Source organism: Camelus ferus, chromosome 9 (genome assembly GCF_009834535.1).
Source record: "Camelus ferus isolate YT-003-E chromosome 9, BCGSAC_Cfer_1.0, whole genome shotgun sequence".
In the NCBI taxonomy this organism is placed as follows: Eukaryota; Metazoa; Chordata; class Mammalia; order Artiodactyla; family Camelidae; genus Camelus; species Camelus ferus.
Genome location: NC_045704.1, coordinates 30192823 through 30215925, shown reverse-complemented (window position 1 = coordinate 30215925; position 23103 = coordinate 30192823). Strand labels below are relative to the sequence as shown.

Here is a 23103-nt window from a genome sequence, read left to right as displayed (position 1 = left end):
CCAGCTCCCCACAGAGCCGTGTCCCCCACGGGTGGAAGTAGGGACAGTAGGCAAGACCTGTGGTGTGTGTGTCCCCAACAGCCCCCTGAAGTCCCTCTGGGGACTCTGGGCTCCCATTTGTCACTTCTTCTAAGATTTCCTTTCTAAGAAGCCTTTTCTAATGAGTACTCTTTGCAGGGCAGGGAGAAACCCACAGTTTTTCCAGAGTTGGTTCTGACGTGGATGATGAAGACAAACACTACATGAGCACGATGATCCAGGCAATCTAGCCTTGTTTCCTGATTGCTACTATCTAAAGGGGATGCACCAGGTCTGAAGGGCCAGGTGTGATGTGCCAGAGGGTGGCATGTGGTGGCTGAGGGTCCAGTGGCAGAGGGAGCTCGAGGTGGCCAGGGAGAGGAGCTATTTAAAGGGCTACGCTGGTGTTTTGGTTGAACACCTTTTTAGCGTCTATTTCTCCTTCGACCATGTGGGGATGGATGTCCACGTTCATTCCTGCATCCTTGCACAGCTTGAGCAAGGTTCGAATGTTGTTCTTGGACAATCTCAGGTATCTGTGCGAGACAAGGCCAAAGAGGTCAGTTGAAGGTGGAGTCACTGCGGCTCCAAACTCTACTGAAAAGAGATTAGATTAAGCAGCACCAGTGTGGGATCTCTGCAAGGAACTGGCTCTCTAGACATTTCTGGAGCTGACAGAGATCTCATGAAAGAGTGGGACACCCCCAAAGCACCCCCATAGATTTGGTGGGAGATTTTATTGGTATAACTTTTTTTGGAAATCAGTTTAGCAATATATAAGCCAAGAAATCCCCTGTCCCCCTCACCCAAAAAACAAACAGGTTTATTATTTTCGACTTAGTGACTCCACTCAGGTCCTCAGCTTATCCCAAGAAGACAAGTCAGTGGAAAGAAAAGCTATATAAATAAAATGTTTATTTAGGGCCATCAGCAATAGGGAAATAGGAAATTCCATCAACCGAGGAATGGTCAAGCAAATAATGGAATAACCATTTTTAGGACTCTTCTGCTAGCGTGAAAATGTCATTAGGAAGAAAAGGTGCAATATGGCTGTGACGTCATGCCAAGTGGGGAGAAAAAAACCAGGATGCAAATTGTTACGTGTTTTCTTTCATCACTGCCATGTGTGTATAATCTGAGTGAGGGCAATGGCCGGGGGAAATACAGGACAGTGGGAATAAAGGCTGAGAAAGTTGTAGGAATACAGGTTAGTATTTTTGAAAAATAATACTCAAACAAAATTTTTTTAGTTAAAAAATTAAAATTAAAACATTAATTTGAAATATTATTAAAGCTCCACATTCTGACCTATACTGAAGAATAGGGCTGATCCTATCTATACGGTGTGATTTAGAGAGTATCTCTGCCGTCATAGCCCTCACCCCACCATTAAATTTGACCTTGATCCAAGCTTTACTATAAGGAGGAGGGCTCCCTACTCAGGCTGCCCACTGGTGGGTACTTTGCTGCAGATGGTGGGGGAGGAGCTGATAGAACCTGGCGTTTCTACACTTTGGGAAGGTCCTTCCTTCTCCTTCAAGGTCTGCCCAGAGTGTCCCTGTTCTTATAGACAGCTCAGTCCCCACCCACACCTGGACACCTTCCCCTGACCGTTCCAGACACGGTCTGCCCCTCCCTTCCCCAACCAGCCCGGCCCCAGGTGGTCTCATGCATATCCACATGTGGGCACTCACTGAGATCCCAAAGGACAATTTCATCCTTTTCTTGGATGTCTTTCTAGTGGCCTGTTAAATGCCATCTCTCCAAATATTCTCCCCTCCTCCTTGGAGGGCAGGGGCCCTGTCCAAGTCTTTTCTCCCCACCATGGAGCCTAGGTGGGCTGTCTGTTGGCCAGAGTCAATTAAAACCATTTTATCAATCTGAAAGCCACAGCCAAAGCCTCCTTCAGTCAAGGAGGCTGCCTGTCTGTCTTTCAGCCAGTCAGTCATTCCACCCATCCATCCCAGCCAGTCAGCCAGCAGAGCAGGACTGTGTACTGGGGTCGTTGGATGCCAGGCATCTGAGGCCATGTGAAACCTACAGGTGAGTTTGCTGCTGTCAGCTCTGCAAGGATGACTGCCTTAGTCTGTTGTCCTCCTCTGCTGAAGCTTCCGAACCTTGTCAGATACAGCCTTACAGTAAAGGATGACATTGGACTAAGGAGGGGTGCTTGGATTTGGGGGCAGAAACCAAGCTGTTCTCGGTGTTGCTGAAAACCAGTGGGTCTTGATAAGTAAGACAAAGAACAAGCAAGAAGGGAGACCCTGTGGTAAGAACAGTAAATGCCAAATGGTTTCATGCTTTGTTTGTGTTCCCTTTGGAGTCTAAAATCCCAAACATACAGCAGATAGTCACTGGGAATGGTGGCTACTATCACCCGCAATTCAACACCACAGTGTAAGGGATCCTAGGGGAGTTTTCTGTTAAAACAAGGCCACAGACAACTCATTCTTTCCTTTGTGAATAATACCCGTGGTTGCTTTTGTGAAACAAATAGAAATTTTGGAAGGGTTGTGTATGTGTCCAAAGGTGTGGCATCAAAATGGCAGCATCTAATTGTCTTATCCATCCAGGAGATGGTCCACTAGCGAGATGGGCTGCTCGGAAACAGCGGGTTTCAGCTTCAGCCCTGGAGCCACCCTTTGGGACCCAGAAACAGAGCCCAGACACTCTACGGCCACCCTCCGACACTCCGGACCCAGCCCAGGTGTCTGAACCTAGGCAGCCGTGAGCAAAGCCTGGCCTTGCAGGATGCATCCATCCCCACCCGCGCAGGCTGCTCACCGGCAGCTCAGCACCTCCTCTGGCTTCAGCATCCTCACCATCTCCACCTTGGGCTCCACGCCCTTCTCCATGAGGCTCTTCAGCTTACGCTCGTAAGAGATGTCAGACATCTTGCCCACCCAGTCTCTGAAGAGGGTGGCCCTTCTTTGGGGGAAGATGGCATCCTGTAACGTGGGTTCAGTGGTGCTTTGTCGATGGTAGGGCATTGAGCGCTGAGTGGACTCTTGAGTGATTACATCCTTGATGTCTACGTCTGAAATTGGACAGATGTCACCAGGGAGTTAGATCCTGGTAGAGGTGAGCAGTATGGGAGATAGGCAGGGGAGGAGGCCTGAAAGGCTGCAGGGGCTTCAAACAGTACTGAGATATGAGGTCTTTTCAAGGTTTTGGCAGGTTCTCCTTTTTAGCATTCATTTAATCCCTAGTCAACTTTTTGTGCCTCCTGTCTCCTTGCCTCCTCAGCTCACTCCCCTTCCCCTCTTTCCTTCATTTCCTTTTCCCAATCTTCTCTCCCCCCCCCCCCCCAGGGAAAATTCTCCTAAAGTGAGCTTTTGTCTAGAGAGGGTAGGGGAAAGTATTAGAGAAGGTCAACTTTGAGCTGGGTTTTTAAAGGACAAATAGTTTATCAGATGAAAAAGGGAGAAAGGTATTGCAGGCAAAAGGAACAGCATGTGTGGGCAGGAGGAACAGCATGTGTGGGCAGGAGGAATACATGCACAAAAGCACACATATGTGAAACAAAATGGTGAGTGTCTGATGTTACCCAAATACTGGGATTGTATGAAGTGAAATACTTTTGGGGCTAGAGCTCGGAGATCTTCATTATTTTCTTCTTGTTAAATATAATTCTAAGTATTTTACAGTTTTTTACATATGCTAATGGAATATTTTCTTCCCATTTCTATTTCTAACTGATATGACTAGTACAGAGAAAATACTACTGTTAAATTTTTTTTCCAGTACACCAGCAACCATACCAAATTTTATTATATTTTGACTAGAATTCCTTGAGTTTTGCAGAAATGCAACCGTATTAGGGGAAAAGTGAAAATATATTGCTTCTAATATTTATAAAAATTTTGTTCTCTTCATGACATGTTGCATTTGACAGATTCTGCCAATGTCAGTGATGGTGATAACAGTCATGCCTCATTTTGTTCCTGATTTTAATTTATTTTAGCATTTCATCATTTAGAATATTTGCCACTACTTTTGGCATATATTTTATAATGTTTAGCAGCTTTACTCTTAGTTTACATAATTTTTATTAGTAATAATTGTTTGATTCTGTTTATTGCTTTTCTAGCGTGCAGTTTTCCTTCAACTTACTGATGCAATAAATTACGTTATTAGATAACCTGATTTTGATAACGTAACCATTTGCAACCTGCTATAATAAATCTCACTTGGTCATGGTACTTTATTTATTTCATACATGGATATATTTGCTATATGTTCATACACTGAGTATAGTTGCCAACATTTTTCATATCATTTTGCATCTATATTATTGTGAGATTGGCCTGCTTTTTTGCATAGTATTTTAATACTAAGGTTATGACAGCTTGTCAGATTAATACAGAAATGTCTACATTTTAATATGGTCTGCCATAGTTGAAGTCATGTTGGGGTTATTTGCCTTTTAAATGTTAGGTAGAACTTGGTGTGGAACCATTTATCCTGGTGCCTTTTTTAGTGGGGAAGTGTCCACCATCTTTCGATTTTTACCTCAGAAATTGCTCTATTCAACTTTTCTACTCTTAATTATGTCCATTTTGATAATTTATAGTATGACAGGAAATTATCCATTTCTGCTAGGTTTTCAAATGCATTGTGGAGAGGTGCATATATATTCTATTATAATTCATTTAATATGTCTCTTGTCTTTGCTTACGTATCCTTTCTTATATAAAATCTTGCATATTTTGACTCTTTGTGACAAGCCTCATGATAAGTGTATCTTATCTGTCACTTGCTTTTTCAAAAAGCTAGCTTGGTATCTATCCTTTTAACTATGTTTTACCTTGTATTTCATTAATCTTAGCTGGTATTTAATATATTAATTCTCTCTTTTGCATGCTAATAATTTTTCTATCTTGTTAAATTAATAGAAGTGATAATTTAAACAATTTTTTTGTTTTATGAAGACAAGAACCACTACTTTTAGTTTGTGCTGTAGGTTTTCTTTTGAGCATAGATTTTGCCTTTGCCCCATGGATTTTGGTGTGAAACAGGCATATTTCTGTTAGTCTTTTTTTTCTTCGATATAATGGTATTTTAGGAGTGTTTCTTAATTTCAGTTGAGATTATCTTTTAATTTTAATTTTATTTCTAATTATTGCTTTAGGATAATGTAAGTGGCCCTAAAATCTTTCCTGTTATAGAATGTTAATGTTTTCTTCGTGGTGAATATGCAGATGATTTTTGTAAATATTCTTGGGCCATATAAAAGTTTGTGTTCTCTATTCAAGCATAAATGTATGGTTTGTTGATTGCATTGGTAGATTCTTCTAGGTACTTCCTGTCGTGTCTATTGGATCTATCTCTGGTTCTAAAAGAGGTATAGCACAATCTCCTACTATAAGTGATGTAATTATTTCCCTTTGTTGCCCTAGACCTTCAGTGAAGTCTCCTCACACACAAAAGCTTCAAGAGAGAGGTCTAGGGAGAAATGAAGGGAATGTGCTCTGTGTCTGGGCAAGAAGAGCGCAGGGAGACGGGGACAGCTACCGGAATTGAGGTCTATGGATGCTCTGGGGCCCAGCAGACCAGGATGCTGGGAGCTACAGAAAACCTGGAGAAAGGTTTGGGGCTTTCCGTAGGGCACAAATCAATCTCTTTCTATTTTATTTTTAATGAACTTTTTATCTTGGAGTACTTTTTGATTTACAGAAGAGTTGCAAAGATGGTACAGAGACTTCCTGTCTACATACGCTCTGTTTGCCCTGATGTTAATGTCTTACAGAAGCAGGAAACAAGAAATTAACACGGGCACATTACAAGGGCTGTTTTGGATTTCACCAGTTTTTCCACTGAAGTGCTATTCCAGGATTCAGTCTAGGATCCTGTGCTGCATTTAGAGCTGATCATATTTAATTCTGACAGGCCGGTAACTGCAGTTTGGTTACAATGGCTTTGGTGTATTAAACGAAAAGGGGAAAAAAACTTTTGGTGGGGGGTTGCACAATGGGAGTGGTTTGTACAGGAGAACTGGCAGTTCCTGCTCGGAAGCTCTTGCCGCTCTTCCTTTGGGCTATTTGGAATCCCTTTCAGATTTCTTTTTTTACCATGCACTTCCATCCCAAGAGGCCAGGCATGATAAATGCATCTGTTTTTCCAACACAGCCCATCTGAGAATGTTAGCAAAATGTTAACTTAGAAATAGCCGTTTGCTAACATTTATTGAGCAGCTACTTTGTATCAGGCTAAGTGCATTCCGTGCCTTGACTCACGATACTGTGAGACAGGTCACACAATGTTATTGTCCCATTTTAGAAATGTGAAAACTAGACCCCAGAGGTGGAGTGACTTGCTAGGGATGATACAGTGCTGAGTTTGATATAGAGTGGTGGGGCGGGGATTCAAACTCGAGCAGTCTTGGCAATAGGTATCTGGCATAACCCCAACCCACCTCTTCTTGGGTGCAAGCAGCACCTGGCAGGTTTCAGGCCACCAGGCGTGGTACCGTCAGTGACACTGACATTGTCACAGTATCTGTATTAATTAATTTGAACATGAAGTTGATGTCACCAAAATGGCTTCAGGAACCCAGGGGGCAGGATGGGCTCCTGAGAAGAGATCACCCAGGTGCCCACAGAGCCTTGACACCCACTCGCCTCTGGCCCAGGTCACACCCAGCTTGTGCTGTGATCCCTAAAGAGTCACGTGGGCACTCCTGCGTCCACGGAGGTTGGGTTGACGCGGATGCAGCTGCCCTAAGGATGGCATGAGCGTTCCGTCCCTCTGAGGGGAGGGTGGTTTTGAGGACAGCTCTGGCATCCCACGACCAAGGCGCTTGCCTTACCAGATTTCCTAGGCATGTCCTTGGGGTAGTTGCCCAGGGCCATGCTGAGGCGTTTTCCCTTTGCTTCCACTCTGTAGAGCCTTCTGTACAGGGCAGAAGTCTCCTCATCCTTGGCGTTTTGCCCCGAGACCTGGAAGGGGACCTGGATGGAAGTTACATGCTGGGGAATGGGATCTGGCGCCCCCTCCTTTACTCCCAAAATGAGCAAGTTCAAGGGTTTGTTGAAAAGCAGGCAAGGAGGCCAAAGGAGAGACGGGCTCTCGGCCTGGGACAATGGCACAGGGACAATCGCACAGGGATGCTCTGGTTCCTGCTCACTCCTCCCTCTGTCCCCATGGCTCAGAAGGAAGCCGTGAGGGGCCCCTTGCTGGGGGCCTCCCCTTTCCAGGGGCACTCCTGAGTGGTCTTTAGGGGGAGGTGGTACCCGGGAGGAACGCACTCTGCTGCAGAGGTGCAAGTCTTCCCACCAGGGTGCACGGGGTGGGGGATGGGAGCTTGGCGGGTGGACTGATCCATTGGGGGTGCTAGTGTAGGGCAGGAATGAATTTTAGAGCCTTAAATTAAAAGAAAAAAGGGGGCCATACCCCATGCAGGATGGAGGGGTAGCAGGGCTGGGGAGGCAGGGCTGCGTCACCTGCTCAGAGAGCGGCGCCTGGTGGTTCTGTCCCTGCAGTTTTTGGACGTTTTGGGCTTTCTTTTCTTCCTTCCTAGGTGCTGCAGAGAATGTCACCCCCTTAGGTTTGTTCTTCTGAAACAACAGGTAGAAGAGCCTTGTGGCCACCCCAGTGGGCCCAGACCCGCCCCTGTCCCACAGAGGGGAAGGCTTCGCCCGGATTTAATACCAACTCTGGCGCTCCTGTCCCCCATCTTGGTCCCTCTGCCTCCGGACATGCCCCGCTGTCCATATCACACCACCCCCAGAATGACCTCAAACCCTAGGTCTGGCTATCCTTAGGGAGCTCCAGGGCCCAGCGGGGGAGGGGCCCGCAGAGGTGCATCCAGGCGGGCCTAGAAGGGGTGGGCATGGGATGCTGGATCACCACAGGAAGAACTGAACTGGCCGGGCCTCCTCTCGGGGTGTGCCGTGGGGTCTCAGAGTCGTGGGGCCATGACTGGTCTCCAGGTTATATGGCCTGGCTTGCAATCCTGCTCTACGGTTTAGTGGCTGAGCAACTTTGGGGAGGGGACTGCTCTCTCTGTGGCTTAGTTTCCTTATCTGAAGATGGGGGCAATAGCAGGACCTACTTCACAGGGTTATCTTGGAAAATAAATGAACCACTGCCTGCAAGTGCTAAGCCCTCCGTGAATGCAACAATATGTGGGCGGAAGGCGTTAGAAGGAGTGTTGTGATGAAGGAGCTGTCCAAGGGTGTGCTTGAGGCCATCTAAGGAGGAGGTGCTGGGGTTTCGTTTGGCTTCGGGGAAGGGGTGTGAGCTGGGGCCAGGGCTGATGGCAGGTTGAACAGAGAGAGATGATGGCCAGCTCCTCCAGGCGTGGCCTTCCTCCCACCTTCCCCTCTCGACCCTCAGCTCTCCTCCAGTGTCACCGGAGTAGCTGCTGCCCCCTTTTTAGAGGAAGCCGAGTGGAACTGGTGTGGCGACACCACAGACCCAAGAAAACTGCAACAGCTGCTGATTCAGTGGCCGAGACTTTGAACTTCAGGGGTCTTCTTGGATGCCAAGCAGGTCAGAGGGGCACCGCCCTCTGGGTAGCACCATCATCTGTGCTGAAGAGGGGAAAAACCTGGACCGCCAGGAGACGGGAGAGTCAACCCTCCTCCAACCATCTTCATGAAAGGGCCCCCCCACCCCCCGGCACCTGCTGTCTGAGACCTGCCACAGAAGCATCACTCTCTTTCTCAGGAGCTCCTTTCAAAATCCAAATGCTTCTGGCAAGGGTCATGATGCTTGCAGATTTAATTGTACTTTCAATTTAAACTTGTTTCCTCCCTGGATCCAAAACTATTTACAATAGAAATCGCATATAAGGTCAAGCGGTGAAAACATTATCAGGATGTGATCTTAGTGAGATGAGATGGGATCAGATATTATTAATCATAGAAGTGAATATAATTTCTGTGATTGATGTTGAGTTCTGAGAGGTCCAGCAATCAAGCTTTAATACCACCCCCCCCAAAAAAAAAACTGGAGGGCGGGGAGTTGGGTAGGTAAATCACTAGCGCCTTTGTGTAAAACATGTTTGCCAGGGGTATTTAAGCGTGTCTGATGGAACTGGCACTCCGCAGCTCTCTGACAATAAATGAGAAGCACATAACCAGAATGGAAACTTCTCTGAACGGCAGGGGGCGCTGGACTGAGTGAGGCAGAGAAAGCGGAGGTGGTGATGGGGAGTTGGCCTGATAGCTTGGGAACAGGATAAGTCTGAGTTTGAGCCCTGGCTCAGCCCTTCACTAGCTCTGTGAGCTCAAGCAAATTATTCCTCTTCACCTTGGCTTCCTTTTCCTTCAGCTGGCAGGGGAAGGGGGGCGGTTAAGAAGGGTGCCTACTTTGTGCCTTGCTGGGAGCATTTGATGAACATCCCATGGCATGCTAAGCACAGAGCCTGGCATGTTGGAAACGCTTAATAAAAGTTATCATTGTTGGGTGAGGGTATAGCTCAGTGGTAGAGCGTATGCTTGGTATGCACAAGGTCCTGAGTTCAAAATCCCCAGTACCTACACACACACACACACACACACACACACACACACACACACACATGCGTGCATGCGTGCACACACACACACACAAGCATCAAAAGTTATCACTGTTGTTAGTAATGCCATTTTGCCCATTTTTCTCTCGGGGCCAGGGGAGGCGAGACCAGGTAGCATCCTCTGCAGAAAGAGACCACTTTCTAAGGACATGGCTTGATTTCCCATAGATGATGGGCCCAGAGGGGAACTCTGGGGGAAACTGAGGCCAGAGTGGTTGCCAGAGTTCCTGGAGAAAGAGGGAAGTGTGGTTCTACTGACTGAATGTTTGTGTCTCCCCCACCAAATTCATATGTTGAAATCCTAACTCCTAAAGTGATGGTGTTAGGAGATGGGGCCTTGGGAGGTGGTTAGGTCATGAGGGTGGAGCCTTCATGAGTGGGATTAGGGCCTTATAAATAAAGAGGCCCAGAGATCTCTCCTGTCTATTCCTCCATATGAGGAGGTAGCAAGAAGGTGGCCATCTATGTTTATTTATTTATTTTGATGGAGGTACTGGGGATTGAACCCAGGACCTTGTATATGCTAAGCATGTGCTCTACCACCGAGATACACCCTCCCCCAGGCGGCCATCTGTAAACCAGGAAGCAGACCTTCATCAGATACCAAATCTGCTGGTACCTTCATCTAGGGCTTCCCAACCTCCAAATCTGTGAGAGCATAATTTCTGTTGTTATAAGCTGCCTGGTCTATAGCATTGGGTTCTAGCAGCCCAAATAGACTAAGACAGACAGGTTACAACTAGTTCTGATGCAGGATAGAAATGCAGAGGTATGTTAGCAGGAGTCCCAGTGCAGGTAGTGGTGGAGGAGACCGAATGCCCTTTGGCCCTGGAGCCATCATGAGGACGGAAGTGCCTGGAGACAGTGGGAAGGACCCGTTCTGCCACCAAGACCCCAGAAATTATTGTCCTTCAGTCCTTCTTGAACACTGACCAAGACGGCCCTGACATTCCTTTCACCTTGAGTAAACCAGCCAGATTTCTTCCTGGACTCTAGACCCTTGACCACCCTTTTCTGAGAACAATTCCTTTGGAAAACTTGTAAACTCTTTCTCTGATCCTTTGAGATGTAAATCTTTATCCAGCCTCCTGCCAGTTTTACAGTCCAAGAGTATTTTTCTCAAGGACCTGGGAGCCATCCCTTTGAAATGCAATCATCAGGAAAAGACAGCGCTACCACCTCCAGTCTCTGTGGGAGGGCAGGAGCATAACTACACAGGGAGACTTAGCAAACACAGATGGCCTGATCATATCCGCAACAGCCCCCAACCCCATCCTCCAGTGCTCTCCTCCTGGCTCACCCCAGTGCTTAAAACGCTCTCTCCCTATCACATCATATTGCAATAGCCTTGAGTGAAGTCTTCCTCGCAAGTTTCCTGTGACAGAACACACCTGGAGAGATTGCGTCTTCTTCCTCTGCCTCCGCTCCAGCCACTCCAACACCCGCGTGAGGTCCGACATCCGCCTCTCCTCAGCCGACCTCCACACGTGCTTCCTCTCTGTAGGCAGCGAGTCCTTCAGGTCCTCTGGCTTCTCTGTCATCATGGAGCCTTGGTCGTGACTTGGGCGGGAAGGTGGCACACTCTCACTTTGTCGAACCCTCTGCCTCTACTTGCTGGCCTGGGTGACTCAGATGGTAGGACGTTTTCCTCATGTGATGAACATGAATGTGAACATATTTTGGCAGTATTAGACTACAGATGAGATTCTGACTTTAAAAGGGTAGGAGGTCTAGCGGGTGATTATGAGGTCACTGTCAGGCTGGTCCATGAGGGTCAGAGTGGAGTGGGACACTGGCATCCCTATGTGGCCACTGTCCCTCTCTCAGCACTGTCCGTCACCTGGACTCTGCCACAGCCTCCTGTATGGCCTCTCCACCTCCATTTCCATAGAGATCTTACTAAAACAAAGGTCAGTTCACATAGTTCCTCTTATCAAAAGCCTTCAGTGGGTCCCTGGAGCTTAATAAAACATCTGAATTCCTTAGTTTGGTAGGCTTTCCACAACATAATCTAATTAAAATGGAGATTTTTAGAGGCTTAATTACTTTTATATTTGTTGAAAAGACAGTTACCAGATGCCAACTATGTGCCAGACATGGTGCTGGGGATACAAAACAAGATAAAAAACATAGTCAGATCTTGTGAAACATATGGGCTACTGGGAGAGACGAGACAGCAGTCAAATAATTACCCCATGAATCCATCATGACAAGTGAAGGTGAATGCTCTGAAGGAAAGGAATATAATCCTAAGAACTAGCCAAAACAAAAGAGCCAGACGTGGATGCGTAGCGGGTGGATCACAATTGGGGAATGAGTGGAGCTAAAGGGTAAGCAGGCCTCAGTGGGGCCCTAGACAGGGGGACAAGCATGTGTAAAGGCCCTGTGGCAGGATGGAAGCAGGGAACATTTGAGGACTAGCAGAAGGCCAAGGTGGCTAGAGTACCAGATAGTGATTAAGTAGAGTCAGTCTTCAAGGAGCTTGTCGTTTCCTTGCAGAGACACCTACAAAGCCTGGTGGGCACTGTTGTGCCTCCTGGTGCTTCCTCCATTGTTCCCCCTTGAGGTGCAGGTGAGTAAACACGACTTCATTTTGAGGGAAGGGACCCCATTGATCTGAGCCAATGAATACAAGGCACTCCCCAGGCTAGAGCGATTGGCACGAGAGGGGCTCAGTCAGCCTAGAAGTGGGAGCTTTTGCTGGGAATGTGAGGAAAAGTCTTCATGTCAATAGTGGGGCATTTGAATGTCAAGCCTGGAATGGTGGTAGCAATTTTTTCTGATGGGGGATGGAAGCTACCGTGAAGATGAACCCCATTCAAAGAGCAGGGCAGAGCCAACAGACCCACTGAAAACACGAGCCAGTATCTGAGCTTTTCAGACTTTTAATGTGTAACTCCGCCTGAGTTGTATTTTCTGTCACTTGCCATCAAACCTTTTATGTCATACAAACAGCAAATACAGGGTCAATGGTAATAGTGAAGTAGTGACATTACAAAAAAGTGCAGAGGGAACACAAGAGAGGGCATGGTAAAGTCTGCCTGGGGGGATCAGGGAAGACTCTGCCAAGGAAGTATTAGAGCTTGGTCTTGAAGGATGAAGAGGACTTTGACAAGAAGGAAATTACATCCCAGCCAGAGGGAGCTGCACCAGCCAATGGAGGTGTACGCGGAGGGAATAATCTGTGTGTCTAAAGAGTGGAGGCCTGGGGAAGGACGTGGAGGGTTACTTTGGAGCGAGGGAATGAAGGTGCTGGAATGCTTTGTTGCTTTAGAAATTTCATTCGTTCACTCAACAAGCAGCTCCTGAGTGCTTCTGATGGGCCAGGCAAGTGATGTGAACAGAAGAAGAGGCAGGTGGGAAGGAGAGCGGGCATGCTGAGCTGGAAGATCTCAGGACGACACCCTGTGTACATTGAGACAGCATCAAATAGAGCACTGTTGCCGGCAAGGCTGGATCCCAGGTCCAGATTGAATCTGGGATTGTGTTGAGGGTTGGGAGAAAGAAATGAACCGTAGGAATTTGGGGGTGGAGGGGAGAACAATAGCCCCTAACCCCCACCAAATAGTCCTTACAGAAACAAATTGCAACATGATGTTTATTAAGGCTTTAATAAAAAAGACATTAGCCAGCGGTGCAAAAGAAAGAAATAGACAGTGTGTCAGGGGAAGATTTTTTTTTTTTTTAATGTGCTTTCTGTCATCAGAACCAACATGCAGTCCTATCCCTGGCTGGGCCCAGGCTTGCTCTTCCTGGCTCTGTCTTGGGGACATGGGATGGGTTGGTTAAGAGAGGTGGAGACTCAGTGACCTGTACCCAGGGAGCCTTGGACAGCTTCCTCCCTCCTTTCCTTTAACAAATGTTATGGCAGAACTTGGGGAGTCAAGAGGGTCTCAGACTGCAGTTGAAGATCCAAGATTGCAAGACGGGACCGCTGGGGCATCCTGAGTGTCAGAGCTGGAAACGCTCTTGGAGTCCCCTAGTACGCCCTCTCATTTCACAGACGAGGAGGAGACCAGAGCCCCAAGAGCCCAGGAGACCTGCTCAAGGTCAAAGCCAAATTGTGGGACCCAGAAATTCCATTAATAATAATGAGGCCCAGAAGAATCTGTGTATGTCCCTCAAGACTTTTTATATCTGCCGCATTAAATCAGGGGTCTCAGGTTCAAGTGTGAAGCAGGTGACATGAAGGAGCGAAGCTGGCTGAGTGTAGGCAGTAGGGAGTGTGTGGAGTCAGGTGAATGGGCAAGCTGTCACTCAACTGCAGCTGACTGTGGCCACGTGGCAAGGTCAGCCCTGTGGGGCCAGATCGTCTGAGGTTTTAAGAGAATCCAGAAATCCAGATGTTTACGTGAAATTAGTTAGAAATAAACTTAAAAAGAAATGCTGATTAGGCAAAACCTACGTGGCCTTGTTCAGACCTAGGATTGCGCATTTGTGGCCTCTGCCTCTTTGGAACCTCACCAGGGCAGGACGCTCTGTGAGGGCAAAGGGCTGAGGATGAAAGGAGGCAGAGAGGGGGGGAGGCGACTGCCCAAGTCCACTCAGCTGGGGATAAGTACGTCCAGGACTGGAACCCAGTTCTCTTGACCTGCAGCCCATGAGAGCACTGTGGGGCTCCAGGAGAAAGGAGTCTGAGAAACAAGGTTCAAGCAGCAGCCCCTCTTTAAGAGTCGAGGAGATCTCAAGTGTCAGGATAGGTCTGAGCACCTCCAACCATCCCGGCTCAGGCTGGGGGGGAGCCTGGGGGTGAAGTCCACATGGGTTTTTCCACCTGGTGCTGCATGGTTCCTATAGAGAGGGGCTAGCTGTCTTTTTTGACTTTGTCCTCCTTTCTGGCATTTTAATAGTCAGTATCATTGCAGTATACAGGGCTATTTAAAATATATATAATCTTATTAGCGAGAACCAGCGTCCCCGTGGCTGGTCCAAGTTCCGGAGAACAGCCATTGGTCCCCAGTCTCGGCAGGGTGCCTGCGGCAGGTGGCTCTGACTCCCAGAGCACCACATCTGCCCTAGTTTTTGAGGACACTCCAAGCAAATGTCTCAATTAGGCCTCAGGATGGATGTGCTGTGGAGGGGGCTGTGATTTACGTACCCAGAGCCCTGCAGCCTCCACTGTCCTGGAAATGTCCTTCCCTTGCTCTGCAGGGCCCCACGGAGGCCGTCGGCTGCCCAGGGCCCAGGCCTCAGGCTGGATGGCTCTGAGGACGGTGTTAAATGCTGAGCATCATGGAAGTGGGGAGACCGGGCTGATGGGGGTGTCCGAGGCTGGGGCCGAGGCTCGCCTGGCTCTGCCTCGTTTGCTTGTGACCTTGGACTTGCTGTTTGGCCTTTTTGATCTTCTAGCAACTAGGGCTCCATTACAAGTCACAAACTGGTACAAGGGGTATTTGATCCACAGATGTTTTTTGTTCAACCTGCAAAGAGTTTTATAAATCTGGGCATTTCATAAAGACATTCAGATTTCTGATTTGTTTAATAAATGGTGATCTGGTATGACTGGGCTGCCACCGTCCCCCTTGAGATGGGGCACATGCCATCTCTGGCCTCAGCCCTTACCTGGCCAACTTTATCCATCTATAAGACCCACTTGTCCCCTGAAAACATGTGACTTTATGACCCTGGACGAGTCAGTAATTCTAAACACTTTACAAAATTACAAAGACAAATTTGTCTCCTTCTAGCCTTGATCTGAAGAAACAGGGATTCTTACCCCATTTCACAGGTCAGAGACATGAAATCGCCCAGGCCCTGGGCTGTCTGGTTTCTGTGTGCTGATCCCACCTGTCTGGTCCCCGGGGCCCACCTGGGCTGACTGAGGCTGAGGGGTTGACTGCATCTGTTCCTTTCTCTGTGGCTTTCTGATTACACGCCCACAGGGAGGCTGATTCTCCACAGACTTAGGTTTCCTCATCTGTAAAATGGCACTAACCTCAGCCTTGCTTTGCTCATGGGGATCTTGGAAGGTGCTCCTAAGACAATCAAGGACTTTGCAAAGTTGCAGAAACTCAGGACACCTGACAGAGTCACGATTACAGCATAATGATTCAGAGTACAGGCTCTGGAGAGGAATCCACCCTGTGCCAGCTGTGTGCCCTTGGGCAGGTCACTTAACCTCTCTGGTCTAAGTTTTCTCTTCTGTAAAATAAAGTCAGTAATAGTTCTTACTCCAAGCAATTGTGCGCATTCAGTGAACTAACTGGATAAAGTGCTTAGCACTGTGCCAGACATACAATAGGTGCTTAATAAATGGTAGCCATGAGTACATAACATGGACAAATGCACAGGCCTACGATATGGCCAAAGGTGGGAGTGATGTAGGAGTGCTGATCCCACAGAACAATGGCCCTGGGAGGGCCAGACCAAGGGGCCCAACCTGGGGCAATAGCACAGAAACGACTCCAGCCAAGTCCAGGCCACGGCCTTCCCCTCTTCCTCCTCCACGGCAGCGCAGCAAGAATCAGCAAGGAGGGACTTGGGGTTCGGCTTGGGCTCTGGGAGGGCTTGTCCTGCTGCTCAGAAGGATGGCTCGGGGCTCATTCCTCACTACTCCCCACCTCTCAGGGAAAGGCAGCCTGGAGGTCTGGTCCAGGGGGTGAACGGGGTTGGGGGGAGGTGACCCCAGATGCTGGACAACATGATCAAAGGCAGGGGTGGGGGATGATAAGCTGGTCCTACTGGGGTCTGTTGTGGGCAAGTTCCAGCCTCCCTCTGCTTTCCCAGCTCAATTATTATCGTTGTAATTTAAAAGGGAATGAATCCCCTGCTCCCAGGGGAGTGGCAGGAGCCTGTGGGGATGCAGGAGGGAGGGACAGGCACACTGCATGTGATGAGAGCCAGCCGGCTGTTCCTCTCTGTTGTGCAGGAAGTGATCCTACAGCGACTTTGTCCTCAAAGAGCCCTGGACAAGGACTGTGTGTGCACAGGGGTGGGAAGGGAGACTAGGCTGACACCCGCTCCGAGGACCACAGCTTTCTGGCCATTTGAGCCTACGATACATGTACTGGGGGGAGCGTGGTGGGGGGTGGATTTAAGCCTGCCAGCCCCAGGGGAAGTGGCTCAGATGTGACCCCAGGGCTGATGTGGGCTCCTGAGCAGTATTGTATTAGGGGCCAGGCGCTACCTGGACGTTCCCATGTAGTTCCTCGTTTTGTTCTCCCACTGAACCAGACACAGAGGTATTGTCACTCCCTTGCCACAGCTGGGGACATCAAGGTTCAAGGAGCTGAAGTCGCTTGTGGAGGTCCCACCACTTGCAGACAGGGGAGCCGGTTCCTCCTGCTTCCCAGGAAAGTGGGCGCTATTCTCACTGTGTAGATGAAGAGACCGAGGCTCAGGGAGGAGAGGGAGCCGTGGTCCCACTGCCAGGCACTGGGACTAAGATGTAAACTAGCCCTTGGCCTTGGAGTCCACTGCCCTTTCCAGGTAACCGAGCCGGGGAAGGTTCTCGGGATGTGACCACTGGTCTCTCTCTGAAAAGCTTCCCTCCCCGCAGGTACTTTCTCCATTTCTTGCTCCTCCACAAAGGCTGAGGACAACCTGGGCTGCTCTGCCCTCTGGCAGGGCCACTGGAGCATCCTGGGCAGGACAGTGGACTCAGGGGCCAGACCAGTGGGAATGGAATCCTGGCTCTGCTACTTGGCATCTTTGGCAAGTAAACACATCACCACCACCAGCAAACCCTCCAGTGCCTCTCTTTCCTCATCTGTGAAACGGGATGAAGTGATACTATGTATCTCAGAGATTCCTGTGAAGAATTTTTAAATCAGGCTTTACAAGTGCGCCTGGCACAGAAAAGGGCCAGCTCCTGGTATTTTGGGGCATGTAAACGACTATGTAGGGGGGTGGGTTGAACACTGGGCTTCCCCACACCTGGGCCCCTTTTCTCTCTAGGTCTGAGTTTCCTTGCTTCTGCTCAGTTTCTTAGCACTCTCTCACCTCCAGTTCTGAGTCTGGGGTTTTGGTGTGCTAGTGGGGGTCCCTTGACCACCTGACAGACATTCAGCCCTCACGTGCAGCAGTGCCCACACTAACACACGGGTCCCCTCTGTCAAACATGGAGCCCATGATTGTCAATTCTCGCGGCCCCACTGCCCTCCTCCCCCAACCCTTGCTTCTGCCCCCAGAGCATCACGGGAACCCCACCAGGCCTCAGCCCTGCCCCGGGGGACATGACACTTCTGAGCCTCAATGTCTATCCCAGGGGCTGTTGTGGGGGTGGTTTCTGCCCTTGCAGCAGACGTTTAACAATGATTGGGAACATTTTTGGTTGTGACATTTGAGGGAAGCGTGCTCCTGGCATCTTCTAGCGGGTGGAGGTCAGGGACGCTGCTGTTAAACATCTTATGGAGCACAGGCCAGCCCCCACAACAGAGAATTATCTGCCCCAAATGTCAATAGTGCTGAAATTGGGAAATCTTGGTCTACTGGACAACACAGATACGTGGGCAAATGGTTAAAATTAAATGTGGTAAGGCCATAATAGAAGGGCGAGAATTATCTGGAGGTCCAGAAGTGGGAGGGACTAACTGAATCAGAAAAAAACAAGGGAAGTGCTGGTTTGGAGAAGTGACACTATCGCTACCTCGCCCGTGCCTCTTGTGAGCTCCCTGTGCTCGGTCGGCTCATCTAGGGTGCGGGTGCTGCTCTTCTGACGGTTCACGCCTCATCTGCTCCTGCAATTTCTTTTGTGCCCCTGGATCCAGCCATTCCTGAAGTACTCTCTGGTTATGTGGCATCTACAGGTTTCTTTCTGCCTTACATTTGTTTGAGTTGTGTGACTTCTAATATATAAACACCACAGCTATGTCTGCACACTCATAGCCCTTGTGCGGACTTTCCCCTCAGCTTTGCACACTCAGTGGCCTCCCCCTCAGCTGAGAGCTGCTTTCTTTCCTCCTTCCTGTGGCTGGCTGCTTCCGCCAGAGCTGCAGTACTGGCAGCTGCCATCCCTGTGGCATCAAAATACCCAAGCATCAATTGTGTGATTGAAGTGTTCCGTCAGCCTGGACTGGGGGAGCCACAATCAGACGTGGTTCGTGGAACAGCTGCCCGTGCAGGGCTGGCAGTTAATTAAAAGCCCCATGCACTTAGCGATTAACTAATCACAGCGTGGCGGCAGCCGGCAAGGATGCGGTGACTTCTCCCGGAGTCGGCTGCAGCTCCAAACGTCTGCCCTCGGGCAGCAGTGGCAGCAGGAGGCTTGGGTGGCCCCAGTGCAGACATCCCCAGCAGTCCACAGTGCCAATTCCCAGCTGTCTCTCCTGCTTAAATCTCCCAGGAGAGAGAGTGAAAGGGGCTCCGGGTGGGAGGGTGAAGGGTGGGATGTCGCTGCAAAGGATGGGGTAGGGTGGCGCTGCGGAGGAGAGGAGAGGAGAGGATAGGAGGCTGTCAGGATTTGGCATCCACTGAGGTGGGAGGCCTGATGGGATGTTGGGCAGGCAGGGAGGGAGCTGGCCACAGAGGTGGGTGGAGTCCTGGCATAGATCAGTGGCAGGAGAGATGACACGCCCTTATCCATTTCCGGACAGTGTGGTGCAGTGGTTAAGTCATGGCTCTGCCACTTACTGCCCGTGTGACTGTGGGCATGGTTTTCAGCCCATTCTGCCTCCGTTTTCTTGGGATTCCCAGTAAAATCTGGGATTAATAACCATACCTATTTCCCGGAGTTGTGGCTAGGATTAATCCAGGTGAAGGATTTCTAACACAATAAGCACGTGAAAAATTAGTAGCAGAGGGCTGCTTCCTCACGGTGAGGAAATGAAGGGCCATGAAAGTGAATAGTGGCTTTGGTTCCAATGTACTGGGCCCTCCCACCCCCCAGATCCTGAGGAGAAGTCTGGGGACTTTGAGAGCAGCCTTGAGGCTGGGGTTGCTGGGGTGGTGCTATAAGACAGGTGGCAGCCTAAGCAGGTGGAACTCGGAGGAGCGGCTCCAGAAGCTGCGTTGCCCTGGAGGGCCCTGGAGCTGCTGCCCCCACGTGGCCACTCTGCCACCCTTGGCATGCTCCCGGGCCCAGCTCCGTGGCTCCAGATTCTGACCCTGCCCATCACGGGACCCCACGTGACTGCAAGTAGCTGTGACTTCGACATCTTTCATCTGGGCCCCCAGACTCCCTGTTACTTAATAGGAAAAGCTCACACTTCCTCACCTGGCTTCTTGTGCCCCCCCCCCCCGATCTGCTTCAGCCTATATTTCCTGTTCTAGCTCTCCTTACCTCCATGTAGCCTGTGGTCCCCAAAGCTGCCACACTCTTGGCTGACTCTGTTCCTGCCAAAGAATGTTTTCTCTACCCTCCTGGCACTTAACCTCTGGAAGTCTAAACCCTCCCCTTCTCCAAGGCCAGGTCTGCAGGGACGCTCTGTGGTCTCTCTCGTGCTGCTGTCAGCTGGCCCGGGGGCGACTTGGCAGAGCTCCAGCTCAAGGTGGTCCTGAAGGGCCTCCCTGAGGCGGTGGTGCTGGGGCTGAGCCTTGTGTGAGGGGTTGGGGGAGCCCGTGGAGCTGGCAGATGGTGGAGGAGGCTGCAGCAAGGAGGAGAGGTTTGTGAGGCGGAGGAGGAAGGGCCGCAATGGCTCACAGCTGGTGGCCGTCGTCTCTCACTGGTGCGAGGTGGGAGACCTCCCCGCCCTGGGCCAGCTGTGCCGCAGCCTGGGCACAGGCTTGGGAAAGTCCGAGTTGGGAGGTTGGGTCCTGGAAATTGACCTTGCATCTACGACTTGTGTGAAAGCGATAGGGAACAGTCTGACTGGCTGAACTGCTGTCACGTGATCACCCCTCTGCCGGGTGGGACCCTTGGCTGAGCACTCAGAGTGGACCCTGTGGGGTGGGATGGTTTCCAAAAGCAATATTGGGGTGCTAGTATCAGAAGAGGACAAAACCAACCGATGTGTCCCCTCCACTGAGCCAGGTCCAGGCTTCTGTTCACGTCTGTGAGGGGGCACTGGGCTGGAGCCCCAGGAAGATGCCCTCCCTCCACCCCAACATCTGTCCAGGCCCTTCCCTGTGGGCCAGGCCCAGCTGGGAAGTGGTCAGCAAGTAAGTGTTCGCTTCCAGGCCTGTTGCTGAGGGTCCGGGATGTTCTCCGTATTCTGAGGAATGTTTATGGTCAGTCGATGCACTATCTCTGGCTGCTGCATGACTGCAGGCAAGATCTTTGCCTTCTCCAAACCTCTGTGTCCTCAGTGGGAATAGGAGGTGTAGCAGATGAGAAGGTGCTTTGGACACAGTGAAGTGCCCGTACAGACCGCTCACGACTGCGTTTGTTGCTGCTCATGGCTTAGGAGGGAGTTGCCCGTTTCCTCCCTTTGACTTTGGTCCTGCTCCCTTCCAGTCCCCATCTCTCCCTCCGGCATCCTCCCCCACCTTCTCCTGGCCCTCTCCCTTGGGACTGGGACTTGTGCCTGCGTTCCTGCTGTGGGTACTGCTGAAGGAACACTGTCCCAGGGCCTTGACCCTTCTTAGCCTGGAGGAGACAGGGCTGTGCAGTCAGCAGAACGGGGTGGGTGCAGGATGCCTGGGAGGCTAGGGGCCAAGTTGGCCCCATGGTAGGGGCAGGGGGCCTGGGGAGCGGCAGTGATGAGATGATGGTGTGGAGGGCAGGAGCACGGTCCTCACAGCCTTGCTCTGAATAAAGGACATTCAGGTCACAATCACTATAACAAAGTTGGAGGGACCCAATTTCCCAGCCAGAATTGCTGGAAATAAACATCTGGGGCTTGAGGATGGTCACTGGTTTGGGGGGAGCTCTTGGCTTTAATTAGATTGGTCGCTCACCGGATAATTCAACAAGTACCTTGTCTTACAAAAGCATTGTGGACTGGATGGCTTAAGGAACAGGGCTTTGTTTCTCACAGTTCTGGAGGCTGGGAGACCTGAGATCTGGGTGCCAGTGTGGTCGGGCTCTTGTGAGGGCTCTCTGCCTGCTTTGCAGATGGCTATCTTCTTGCTGGCTCCTCATGCGACAAAGAGCTCTCTCGTGTTCTTACAAGGGTGCCGATCCCATCGTGACCTAATTCCTTCCCCTAAAGGGCCCACCTCCTAACACCATCACACTAGGGGTTAGGATTTCAATGTATGAATTTGGTGGATGGGGTGAGGGGGACACATTCCATCCATAACATACTTCTTACGGTTTCCATAATGCATTCACATCTGTTTTCTCATTGGGCTTTATCTGCATTTCACAGAGGGGAAACTTAAAGCAAGAGGGACTAGGAGACTTGCCCAAGTTTACACAGCAGTGGCTTAAGCTTGGTAGAACTTTCTCTCTTGTTTACAGAAGTATGTGGTGGATGGTCTGGAATGATCCTTGGGGCCCACTGTACTACAGCCCAGCTGGACATCATCTGGGCTGTGAAAGACCAAATGGGGAGGGAGGAGAGTCACAGGTTGGGTTTCTAGAAATAGACCCTGCATCCAAGACTCCTGTAAAGGTAATTCATTAGGAGATGTTCCAGAAATGACCAGGAAGGGCTGGGAATCGATCTATATAGAGAAAGATCCTTGCCCTGCAGAGAGGGAGCTGGGTCAGCTCATCTGCTCCACAGCTTGTGACTTGTGTCTTGCTAGGAACTAAACCTCTCACAGAAGTATGCAGGTGGGTGATCCAGGGATGCTGTGACCCTGGGACCCGGTCCCCTTCTATCCTGTGCTCCACCATCCTCCAATATGGCAGCACAGGCTCCAGCCATCGCACCCACCCTTCCAGCCAAAGAAAGGAGGAAAGGAGAAGAAGGCGAGGTTCTGCTCTCTCTAAGGACACATCTTTGAAGCTGCACGTGATGCCTCTGCTTCCAGGTTTGGGGCCAGATCCAAGGTGTGTTGGTACCCCCAGCTAGCAAGGGAAGCTAAGAAATGGAGGCTTTATTCTATGCAATCTCTGCCAGTTAAATATATGTTCTGTTACTGATGAAGGCGGGGGCTAAATGTTGCAGAAAAAGTAGCAGCCATTGTTATAGTCAGTGAGTATGAAAATGGACTTGACCACAGTCCTAGAGATTTCTCTTCAAGAGCAGAGAGTTGTAGCTGTTGGGAGAAGAATCTTCATAAGCGGAGAGGGTGGGGTGTGGCTGAGCCCCAGGGTCTCTGGGTCCACTGAGGCCCTTATTTGTTGTATAAGACTCCACTCATTGAATAGCTGACTCCAGAAGGACGGTGGTGTAGACAGAGCTCCCTGGAAATGCCTTGGGTTGGGCAGCCAGGGGGAACTGTATTGTACTAAATCCTTAGCTGGGAGCTGGGCACTTGGCTTTTGAGTTCCTCGCTTACCTGTAGTTTTCTAGGTGACTCCAGGCAGGCCTCTAACATCCCTCAGGCTCTGTTCTGTCGTCTGTAAGATGAAAACAATGTGAGGAATTAATTTGGTGTCAGACGAGGGTGAGGCAAGAGGTACTTAACTCAGACAAAGTTTCAGAGGGCACCAAAAAAGTCAGCAATTAAGATCAGTAATATTGTAATGCAGCCTTTTTTTATTGTGATAAAATGTATACAACATACATCAAATTTACCATTTTAAGTGTTCAGGTCAGTGGCATGAAGTATGTTCATATTGCTGTACAACC

At 49.8% G+C, this 23103-nt stretch overlaps 1 protein-coding gene across 1 annotated transcript; it reads right to left on the bottom strand.

Annotated features, from left to right (window-relative positions):
• Positions 1-349: 349 nt before the first annotated feature.
• On the bottom strand, positions 350-11371 carry C9H16orf78 (chromosome 9 C16orf78 homolog). Its single transcript, XM_032486261.1, has 5 exons — positions 10933-11371; positions 7461-7574; positions 6827-6968; positions 2803-3055; positions 350-554 (listed from the first exon to the last, which is right to left on the bottom strand). Exons 1-5 carry the CDS (start codon positions 11083-11085, stop codon positions 407-409), a joined length of 810 nt encoding a protein of 269 aa, XP_032342152.1. The 5' UTR covers positions 11086-11371; the 3' UTR covers positions 350-406.
• Between the last annotated feature and the right edge of the window lie 11732 nt (positions 11372-23103).